Source organism: Cajanus cajan, chromosome 10 (assembly GCF_000230855.2).
Source record: "Cajanus cajan strain Asha chromosome 10, NIPB_CcT2T_4, whole genome shotgun sequence".
NCBI lineage: Eukaryota > Viridiplantae > Streptophyta > Magnoliopsida > Fabales > Fabaceae > Cajanus > Cajanus cajan.
Window position 1 is genome coordinate 5,455,320 of NC_138526.1, and position 12,118 is coordinate 5,467,437.

General features: G+C 44.3%; 1 protein-coding gene across 1 annotated transcript in view; it reads left to right on the plus strand.

Moving 5' to 3' along the window:
- The first annotated feature begins 2,504 nt into the window (after positions 1–2,504).
- LOC145952284 (uncharacterized) overlaps positions 2,505–12,118 on the plus strand; it is a 32,927-nt gene continuing 23,313 nt past the window's right edge. Inside the window, exons 1-2 of the mRNA XM_083064622.1 lie at positions 2,505–2,730; positions 2,987–3,002. Coding sequence (XP_082920748.1) covers positions 2,505–2,730; positions 2,987–3,002 — 242 coding nt within the window. The remainder of the gene's footprint in view (positions 2,731–2,986; positions 3,003–12,118) is intronic.

Genomic DNA, 12,118 nt, shown 5'->3' on the forward strand with positions numbered 1-12,118 from the left:
CACAAGAACCTATGAATGACTGCACATCCCCTAGACGGATCCCTGCGTTATCCAGCCCTCAGTGGCACAAAAATCAAAAAACAACCGTCGAAGCAGCATCGTGGACTGTGGAGACAAAATCATCACAAATCCCTGGAAAGGAGATATTCACGCTACCCCGTCGTCACAAACACGGAGGTATGCAGCTTCCGGCTCGAGCAATGAGCGAAGCTATCTCTGGAAAGGAGGTACTCACTGCTTACCGTTGTCACAAGGGTACTTAGCTTCCGGCTCGAATAAAGAGTGAAGCTAAGCCTGGAGAGGCGGTACTCACAGCTTCCAGCTTGGGCAGCAAGCAAAGCAAAGCCTGGAGAGGCGAAACTCACACTGCTCACCGTCGTCACAAAGGTGCTTAGTTTCCGGCTCGAACAAAGAGCGAGACTAAGCCTGGAGAGGCGAAACTCACACTGCTCACCGTCGTCACAAAGGTGCTTAGTTTCCGGCTCGAACAAAGAGCGAGACTAAGCCTGGAGGGGCGAAACTCACACTGCTACCGTTGTCACAAGGGTACTTAGCTTCCGGCTCGAACAAAGAGTGAAGCTAAGCCTGGAGAGGCGGTACTCACAGCTTCCAGCTTGGGCAACAAGCAAAGCAAAACCTGGAGAGGCTACTCGACAATTTTCCACCGGAAGACGCTACAAGTCAGAAGGTCGGCGCATCACCCAACAATTGGGTCAACTCCTTTACTTGTCAGCCGGTACACCAAAAGGCCGTCCGACTAAGTAAAGGGGGGGCAGCTGTAGACCCCTAAAATTGTCCGGGTCGGAAATAAAGCTTGAAGACTCTCGAAGACTGAAGGAAGATCAGCCAGAAGGACTCCTGGAAGACCCTAGGAGGGTTCTCTGTAGGTCTAGAGGTCTTAGAATAGCTCAAAATAAGGAAGTGGAGGGAATGAAGCCCAATACGGCCGTACTGAACTTAATACGGCCGTATTGAAGCTTCAATACGGCCGCAGTGAACTCAATACGGCGTATTGAAGTTTCTAAAACTTCAATACGGCCGTACTGAAACCAATACGGCCGTATTGAAGCTTCAATACAGCCGCAGTGAACTCAATACGGGCGCATTGAAATTTCTGAATTTCAATACGGCCGTATTGAACTCAATACGACCGTATTGAAGTTCAAAAATTTCAATACGGCCGTATTGCTTCTGTAGGCCGTATTGCGCCTATTCCCTATAAATATGACGTCAATTGGACGTCATTCCACACTTTTTCACATAGTTTTAACCCTCTCCTTGAGTATTCTGGGGTTTTTGAGCAGTGTTATGCCCTAGAAATCACTCGGAGAGTTGATCCGACGAAGTTCTTGAGCCCCGAGCCATTTTGCTTGAGGATCGAACCTAGTCGAAGGGAAATCCTCCGGATTTCCATAGTTAAAAGTTTTTTAGGAAGGAGCGAGCGAGCTTGTAGAGCGAGGGAACGCCAAAAAGCTTCCCAGTTTCACTCAATATATAAAAGCACGCTTCAAGAGGTTTCTTCTTAAATCCTTCCTTTTACTGCTTTCTGTGTGCATATTTAAACTGTCAACATGTAGATAGTTAATTTATAATTGCTTAGAATAAATAGGGGTAATTTAGTAATTTTACGCTATCATTTTAGAAAATAATCTGTCATAGGGAACCCGAAAGGGGCGCTGTGGGGTGCTAACACCTTCCCCACGCGTAACCGACTCCCTTACCCAACTCTGGTTGTAATGGCCAAAGTTGATTTGTAAAAATCAATTGCCTTATCCCTTTTTCCAATGTTTTGAGTAAAACATTGGTGGCGACTCCACGAACCCCTCCTTTTTGCGAAAACCACTAATCCATGGAGGGTCCCGCTTGGGATTAACATGGATTGGTGAATCATTTAATAAAATTGCTCGTTTGACAAGGTCTCAGTTTGAGAATACGTCATTCTAGCAATCCATATTTTTAAACAAATAAACGAGTCCAACCATCCTTCGCGAATGCCGAAAGCCCGTTTCGGGCCGGTGGCGACACCTCCTCCTATCCAACAGCAACAACAGAGACAACATGAAGCTCCTGCACCACCAGCTCCTCAACCTTCTACTTCTGAACCTTCATTGGAGGAGTTAGTGAGGCAGATGACTCTTCAAAACATGCAGTTCCAAAAAGAGACCAGAGCTTCCATTCAAAGTTTGACAAATCAAATGGGTCTGATGGCCACTCAGCTAAATCAGGCACAGTCCCAAAATTCAGACAAGCTACCTTCACAAACTGTGGAAAATCTGAAGAATGTGAGTGCCATAACCTTGAGGTCTGGCAAACAAATTGACATACCAGCACCTACACCTACAGTTGTTGTACCTCCACCTGAGCCTACACTTAAGAAAGAGGGCCACACAGGTAGTAGCAAAAATTTTCATGCAGGTGGACCTTCTTCCAGTGCACACAGTGATGATCTACATCAGCCTCATATCCCTCTTCCATTTCCACCAAAACCAATTCCAAGCAAAAAGATGGAAGAGGTGGATAAGGAGATCTTGGAGACTTTAAGGAAGGTGGAGGTGAACATACCTTTGCTGGATGCTATCAAGCAAATTCCCAAATATGCTAAATTTCTGAAAGACTTGTGCACCCACAAGAGGAAGCTGAAGGGCAATGAGCGAATCAGCATGGGCAGAAATGTCTCAACACTCATAGGTAAATCTGCTCCACACATTCCTGAAAAGTGTAAGGACCCAGGTACATTTTGTGTACCTTGCATTATTGGTAACAATAAATTTGAAAATGCCATGCTTGATTTAGGAGCTTCAATTAATGTCATGCCTCTGTCTATTTTTAATTCTTTGTCTCTTGGTACTTTGCAACCTACGGGTGTGGTCATTCAGTTGGCCAATAGGAGTGTTGCCCACCCCACAGGTTTTGTTGAGGATGTCTTGGTTCGGGTTGGTGAACTTATTTTTCCTGCTGATTTTTATGTTCTTGATATGGAGGACAGATTCTCCCATGGTTCTGTCCCAATCATTCTAGGCAGACCATTTTTAAAAATAGCCTGAACTTAGATTGATGTGTATGCTGGCACCTTGTCTATGGAATTTGGTGATATTGTTGTTCATTTTAATATTTTGGATGCCATGAAATTTCCTTCTGAAGCTCATTCTATTTTTCATGCTGAATTGATTGATGATATAGTTGATGAGCACATTCATGGTTTAGATTCTTCTCATTGTCGCCACCCGCCGAAACGGACATTGGCATTCGCGACGATGGTTGGACTCTTTTTTTAGTTTTGAAAAATGATGGATTGTTAGAACGACTTATTCTCAAACTGAGACCTCATCGAACTAACAATTTTGTTAAATGATTCTCACCAATCCGTGTTAATCCCAAACGGGACCCTCCATGGATTAGTGGTTTTCGCAAAAAGGGGTTCTTGGAGTCGCCACCAATGTTTTACTCAAAACATTGGAAAAAGACATAAGGAAATTGATTTTCGCAAATCAACTTTGGCCATTACAACCAGAGTTGGGTAAGGGAGTCGATTACGTGTGGGGAAGGTGTTAGCACCCCACAACGCCCCTTTCGGGTTCCCTATGACGGATTATTTCATAAATAATAGCGTAAAATTACTAAACTACCCCTATTTATTAGAACGATTATAAGTAAACTATCTACATGATGAAAGCTTTAAACGTGCAATGCAACAATCAAAAAGCGATAAAAGAAAGCGGTAAAAGAAAGGTTTTGGAAAGAAACCTTTGAAGCGGGCTTTTATATATTCAAAAAGGAGTTAGGAGGCTTTTTGGCGCTCCTTCCACTACACGTTCGCTCGCTCCTTTCCCTAAAAATAAATATTAACTATGGAAATCAAAGAGATTTCCCTTCGACTTGTTCGAGTCTCAAGCTAAAGGCTCGTGAACTCAAGAACTTAGTCGGATCAGCTCTCGGAGAGATTTCTAGGGCAGAGAATAGCTCAAAAACCCAAGAATACTCAGCCAGAGGGTGGAGAAATGCTCCAAATGTGTGGAAGAACGAGCCAATGACGTCCTATTTATAGGATTGAGGCGCAGTACGGCCTAAGGAGTCAATACGGCCCGTACTGAGTTTTTGAACTACAGTACGACCGTACTGAATTCAGTACGGCCGTACTGAAGTTCAAAAACTTCAGTACGGCCGTACTGAACCTCTAGGAAGGCGTATTGAGCTCCAATCCTCACACACCCTTATTCTAAGCTACTCTAAGACTTCTAGACCTACAAAAAATCATCCTAGGGTCTTCTAGGAGTCCTTCCGGCTGACTTTCCTTCGGTCTTCGAGAGTCTTTGAGTCTTATTTCCGACCCGGACAATTTTAGGGGTCTACAGCTGCCCCCCCTTTACTTAGTCGAATGGCTTTTTTTGGTGTACCGGTTGACAAGTAAAGGAGTTGACCCAATTGTCCGGGGAGTAAGCCATCCTTCCGACTTGTAGTGTCTTCAGGTGGGAAAATTGTTGAGTAGCCTCTCCAGGTTGAGTTTGCCCTCTCCAGGGTGAGTATTAGTCGTCGCCTCTCCAGGCTCGTGCATACCTCGGTGTTTCTGACGACCTTGGTAGCGTGAGTTTGCCCTCTCCAGGGTCTGCATGCCTCCGTGTTTCTGACGACGTTGGCAGCTGCATACCTCCGTGTTTCTGACGACGTCGGTAGCTGAGTATTATTCGTCGCCTCTCTAGGCTCGTGCATACCTCGGTGTTTCTGACGACCTCGGTAGCGTGAGTTTGCCCTCTCCAGGGTCTGCATGCCTCCGTGTTTCTGACGACGTTGGCAACTGCATACCTCCGTGTTTCTGACGACGTCGGTAGCTGAGTATTAGTCGTCGCCTCTCCAGGCTCGTGCATACCTCGGTGTTTCTGACGACCTCGGTAGTGTGAGTTTGCCCTCTCCAGGGTCTGCATGCCTCCGTGTTTCTGACGACGTTGGCAGCTGCATACCTCCGTGTTTCTGACGACGTCGGTAGCTGAGTATTAGTCGTCGCCTCTCCAGGCTCGTGCATACCTCGGTGTTTCTGACGACCTCGGTAGCGTGAGTTTGCCCTCTCCAGGGTCTGCGGTTTGCCCTCCCCAGGGTTGCATACCTCCATGCTTCTGGTCACTTTGGTAGCGTGAGTTTGCCCTCTCCAGGGATTTGTGATGATTTTGTCTCCACAGTCATCGATGCTGCTTCGACGGTTGTTTTTGATTTTGGTGCCGCTGAGGGCTGGATAACGCAGGGATCCGTCTAGGGGATGTGCAGTTACTCATAGGTTCTTGTGTCCCAACTTTCCATTGCGTAGTTGGTGCCCACTGGGGAAATTCTGATTCCTTGGGGATGCAGACACAAAGATGCTCTTTCTGAGGTGAGCGATGCCTTATGATTGGCTGACGTCCTTTCGACGTTGGTGGAGTATCCCGGTTATCCTTATTCGGGTGACTTTTTTTGATTTTCTGGTTTTGTTGCCTCTGCGTAGGCTGTTATCCGCTGGGGGATTCTGTCGTATTGATCTTGATTGGCCTCTTCTGTTAGGCGGATTATCTTGACGTTCGGTGTTTAGCTGAATACCGAATTCCGCTTGGGGAATGGTTATTGATCTTTTCGGATTTTCTCTTTTTGAAGGAGTGCCTCTGAGTAGGCGAATGGGGATTGAGGATCTTATGTATCCCAGAGTATTATTTAGAAAGCCTCTTCAGGCTTAGCTTCACTCGTCGCTCGAGTTGGAAAGCTATCTTCCACTGAGGAAGTCTAAGTCCTTTGACTCAGATATTTTGTTTGGATGATCATGCTTCCATTGGGGAATCTTGCTGATCTTGCTCTGATAGCTTTCACTGGGAATTCGGCCCAAGAGTGCAAGCTGAGATGTCTCTGGGGAGTATTATTTCGGCAAGCCTCTCTAGGCTCAGTTATTCTGTACGATTGTTGGATTTTCTGAATTTTTTGCCTTTTTTGTCGATTTCGGCTTTTTCTGTTGGCTGCTGTCATACACAAGAAATTTTTCCTATTTTTCTATTTTATGCGACTGCCTCATGATAAGGTCTTTGAATGTGGAACTAATGTGTGTGTGATGCACAAAATGCAAGTTTAATCATTTTGTTAATGTTTTTAGAAAAATGAATGGCTCTCCCTATCCTCCTCTTCTTGGAGGAATTTCTATCGTCGACGTGAGGGAGGATTTCTGTGAGCCTCTTACGCAGGAGATTACGAATTTTATAGGAACCCCTCCAACTTTATTTATTGACCGATTATTAAAGGAATTTCGTACAATTTTTTAAGAAACACCAATTTAGAGGCATAATCACATGGTCAAGAGAAGAGAAATGAATAGATATTTTATTGATATTCACAAATGTTTTTACAGAAAGATACACAAAAGGAATTTCTGAAGAATGGCTGGCCAGGGTAGGCTATATACATTAGGCTTAACAATTATATCTGTAATTGTTGCTCTTACGTTCCCCTAATTGCTTCGGGTGAGATGCCTGAGCCAGGAGTGTAGATACTGCAAGACGCTTGCTTCTAGAAGATAATCACTTGAACCGCCTTTCGGTTTTCGATTCAAGTGATCGTTGCTTGCTTTGTTTTTGTGTCTTATTCTTTTGCCCCTAATTTTTGCCTAGGACGTATCCTAGCGGGGATAAATTCGCCTTTATTTTGCCTAATACCCTTGTACTGGCGGGCTTTTTATTTTGCCCTAACTTTTGCCTAGGACGCCCTTTTCGGGTTTTCATCCTAGCGGGCCTATGCAAGCAACGTCTTCAAGCATAGTACTTCTTTACCACGTCAGCGTTGACTGGGTATCGAAGTTCTTCTCCATCCATGTCCGTGAGGATCAATGCTCCTCCTGAGAAGGCTCGCTTCACCACGTATGGTCCTTCATAATTCGGGGCCCACTTTTCGATTTTGTCCTTTTGAGCTGGTAGCAACTTCTTCATTACCAGCTCTCCCTCATGGTAGACTCGAGGGTGGACTTTCTTGTCAAAAGCCTTTTTGATCTTCCTCTGATAGGCTTGACCATGGCATATGGCGTTCAGCCGTTTTTCTTCGATAAGATTCAACTGGTCGTATCGGCTTTGAACCCATTCTGCCTCGGAAAGTTTTGCTTCCATGATTACCCTTAGAGAAGGTATCTCGACTTCGACAGGTAGAACTGCCTCCATCCCATAGACGAGGGAGAATGGAGTAGCTCCTATAGATGTGCGTACTGAGGTCCTATAACCATGAAGAGCGAAGGGTAACATCTCATGCCAGTCTTTAAATGAGACAACCATCTTTTGCACTATTTTCTTGATGTTTTTATTGGCTGCCTCGACTGCCCCATTCATCTTTGGCCGATATGGGGAAGAGTTGTGGTGTTGGATCTTGAATTCTTGGCACAGTTCTTCCACCATTTTGTTATTCAAATTAGATCCATTATCAGTGATGATTTTATCGGGAATACCGTATCTGCATATAATGTTCTTCTTGATGAAGGATGTTACCACCTTTCGGGTCACATGAGCATACGATGCCGCTTCTACCCATTTGGTGAAGTAGTCAATGGCCACAAGGATGAATCTATGTCCATTGGATGCTTTCGGCTCGATGGGTCCAATAACATCCATGCCCCACATTGCGAATGGCCAAGGTGAAGCCAATACGTTGAGTGGAGTCGGTAGGACATGAATGTTGTTGGCGTATGCTTGACACTTATGGCATTTTCGCACGTACTGGTAACAATCCCTTTCCATGGTCGACCAATAGTATCCCGCCCTGAGGATCTTTTTAGCCATTGCAGGCCCGGGGATATGGGTACCGAAAACCCCCTCATGTACTTCTTTGATCATATTTTGAGCTTCGACTCGGTCTATACATCTCAACAAGACCGAGTCATAATTTTTCTTGTAGAGGGTTTCACCGACTAGCAGAAATCCCATAGCCCTTCTTCGGATATGCTTCTTGTCATTATCGTTGGCCGCATCAGGATATTCCTCTTTTGTTAAATATTGCTTGATGTCATGGAACCATGGACGATCATCGACAGCTTTATCTATCAGAAGGCAGAACGCTTGCTTATCGTGCCGCCGGATATTGATGATGGGCATTTCATGCTCACTATCCAAGGTGAACATCGATGAGAGCGTAGCAAGAGCGTCGGCAAACTGATTCTCCTCCCTTGGAATGTATTTAGAGACGACACTTTGGAAGAGATGTGTCAAATCTTTGATGTGCTCAACATATGGTATCAGTTTAGGATTTCGGACTTCCCAATCACCTCGTAGTTGATAGATGAATAGGGCCGAATCACCAAACACTTTGAGCTTTAGGATACCATTGTTGATGGCTGCTTGGATTCCCAACGCGCAAGCCTCGTATTCAGCCATGTTGTTTGTACAATCGAAGTTGAGTCTTGCCGTTATGGGAATGTATTTTCCTTGTGGAGAGATTAGCACTGTGCCAATCCCTCGTCCAAGCATGTTGGAGGCTCCATCAAAATACATGGTCCACGCATCATCTTTAGGCTCTTCATGTTGTAGATTCATTATATCCTCATCGGGGAAATTATCCTGAAGGGATTGGTAGTCGTTGGTCGGCCCGTGTGCTAGGTAATCAGCTAGGGTACTGCCCTTGATGGCCTTTTGTGTGACATGTTGTAGACCCCTAAAATTGTCCGGGTCGGAAATAAGACTCGAAGACTCTCAAAGATCAAAGGAAAGTCAGCCAGAAGGACTCCCAGAAGACCATAGGATGACTATCTGTAGGTTTAGAGGTCTTAGAGTAGCCAAAAATAAGAAAGTGGGAGGTTTGGAGCTCAATACGGCCTCCTTGGAGTTCAGTACGGCCGTACTGCACATTTTGTACTACAATACGGCCGTACTCAAACCAATACGGCCGTATTGAAGTTTCTGTATTTCAATACGGTCGTACTGAATTCAATACGGCCGTATTGAAGTACAAAAACTCAATACGAGCCGTATTGAACCCAGGGGTCGTACTGCGCCTCATCCCTATAAATAGGACGTCATTTGGACGTCATTCCACACTTTTCCACACAGTTTTGACTCCCTCCTTGAGTATTCTAGGGTTTTTGAGCAGTGTTCTGCCCTAGAAATCTCTCTGGGAGTCGATCCGACGAAGTTCTGGAATTCCGAGCATTTAGCTTGGAGATTCGAACTTAGTCGGAGGGAAATCTTTTGGATTTCCATAGTCAAAAATTATTTTTAGGAAGGAGCGAGCGAGCTTGTAGAGGGAGGGAGTGCCAAAAAGCCTCCTAGACTTCATTGATATATAAAAAGCACGCTTCAAGAGGTTTCTTTTCTAAAAATCCCTTCTTTTACCGCTTTCTGATTGTTGCATATTTAAATTTATCATCATGTAGATATTTAATTTACAATCGCTTATAATAAATAGGGGTAATTTAGTAATTTTGCGCTATTATTTAATAAATAATTCGTCATAGGGAACCCTAATGGGGCGCTGTGGGGGTGCTAACACCTTCCCCACACGTAACCGACTCCCTTACCCAACTCTGGTTGTAATGGCCAAAGTTGATTTATAAAATCAATTGCCTTAAATCTTTTTCCAATGTTTTGAGTAAAATATTGGTGGCGACTCCAAGAACCCTAATTTTTGCGAAAACCACTAATCCATAGAGGGTCCCGCTTGGGATTAATATGGATTGGTGAATCATTTAATAAAATTGGTAGCTCGACAAGGTCTCAGTTTGAGAATAAGTCGTTCTATCAATCCACCACTTTTCAAAACTTTAAAAAGAGTCCAACCATCGTCGCGATTGCCAAGGTCCGTTTCGGCGGGTGGCGACAGATGGCGACTCCGCTGGGGAAGCCTCGAGAGTCAGTCCCATTTAGTGATGGATTATTTTCAAAATAATAGTTTAAAATTACTTTATTACCCCTTGCGTGTATGATAACATGCTTTATCTATTTGGCTTTAATAACTGTTGTATTTTTAAATTCTCGCAATTGTTTGAAATAAAAACTGCACACAAACCTTTGCACACAACAGTTCCCTCTATACCCGGGGGCATGAGTGGTAAGCCATAGGGAGTGGATGTTAGTACGGCCGGTTGTCGAATGGGTCTATAGGTGCCCGTAGACCGTTGTCGGAAAACATCACTCAAGGTGATAACCATGAACTCAAGTCCGACAGTGCGTTGGAACTTTCCATCGACTTACGACGAGAGGAATTGGGTCCCTATAATGGGGGCACCTTGGGGGCCTCAGACCGGTGAGAACAGTTAGAACCACCTTGAATATGCACTTTTCTGCAGGATACCCCTACCTCGTGATTCGCTCGTGATTGTTCGTGGATGAGTGAATTGTTTGTGTATAGGTTTATGTGATATTGTTTGTGCATTAATAATAAACCTCGTGATAAGGTCTAAAGAATAATCCCCATGCATGAAAATACCATGACATGAGAGGAAAGACCATGTGTGGAAATATAATAAAAGTGAGGAGCATGTACATCATTACTGTAGACCCCTAAAATTGTCCGGGTCGGAAATAAAGCTTGAAGACTCTCGAAGACTGAAGGAAGATCAGCCAGAAGGACTCCTGGAAGGCCCTAGGAGGGTTCTCTGTAGGTCTAGAGGTCTTAGAATAGCTCAAAATAAGGAAGTGGAGGGAATGAAGCCCAATACGGCCGTACTGAACTTAATACGGCCGTATTGAAGCTTCAATACGGCCGCAGTAAACTCAATACGCCGTATTGAAGTTTCAATACAGCCGCAGTGAACTCAATACGGGCGCATTGAAATTTCTGAATTTCAATACGGCCGTATTGAATTCAATACGGCCGTATTGAAGTTCAAAAATTTCAATACGGCCGTATTGATTCTGTAGCCCGTATTGGGCCTGTTCCCTATAAATATGACGTCAATTGGACGTCATTCGACACTTTCACACTCAGTTTTGACTCCCTCCTTGAGTATTCTGGGGTTTTTGAGCAGTGTTCTGCCCTAGAAATCTCTCTGGGAGTCGATCCGACGAAGTTCTGGAATTCCGAGCACTTAGCTTGGAGATTCGAACCTAGTCGAAGGGAAATCCTCCGGATTTCCATAGTCAAAAGTTTTTAGGAAGGAGCGAGCGAGCTTGTAGAGCGAGGGAACGCCAAAAAGCTTCCCAGTTTTACTCAATATATAAAAGCACGCTTCAAGAGGTTTCTTCTTAAATCCTTCCTTTTACTGCTTTCTGTGTGCATATTTAAACTGTCATCATGTAGATAGTTAATTTATAATCGCTTATAATAAATAGGGGTAATTTAGTAATTTTACGCTATTATTTTAGAAATAATCTGTCATAGGGAACCCGAAAGGGACGCTGTGGGGTGCTAACACCTTCCCCACGCGTAACCGACTCCCTTACCCGACTCTGGTTGTAATGGCCAAAGTTGATTTATAAAATCAATTGCCTTATCCCTTTTTCCAATGTTTTGAGTAAAACATTGTTGGCGACTCCACGAACCCTCCTTTTGCGAAAACCACTAATCCATGGAGGGTCCCGCTTGGGATTAATATGGATTAGTGAGACTTTTAATAAATAAATTGGATAAGATCGACAAGGTCTCAGTTTGAGAACAAGTCGTTCTAATAATCCAATACATTTTCAAAACTAAAATAAAAGCGAGCTCGACCGTCTTCGCGACCGCCGAGGCCCGTTTGGGCCGGTGGCGACAGATGGCGACTTCACTGGGGAAGCTTCGAGAGTCAGTCCCATTTAGTGACAGATTATTTTTAACAAATAATAGTTAAAATTACTTCATTACCCCTTGCTTGTATGATAACATGCTTTATATATTTGGCTTTAAATAACTGTTGTTTGTTTAAATTTCCGCAATTGTTTGAAATAAAAATTGCACACAAACCTTTGCACACAACAGTTCCCTCTATACCCGGGGGCATGAGTGGTAATCCATAGGGAGTGGATGTTAGTACGGCCGGTTGAATGGGTCTATAGGAGCCTACGAGACCGTTGTCGGAAAAACATCACTCAAGGTGATAACTATGAACTTGAGTCCGACAGTGCGTTGGAGCTTTCCATCGACTTACGACGAGAGGAATTGGGTCCCTATAATGGGGGCACCTTGGGGGCCTTTGACCAAGTGAGAACAGTTAGATCCTCCT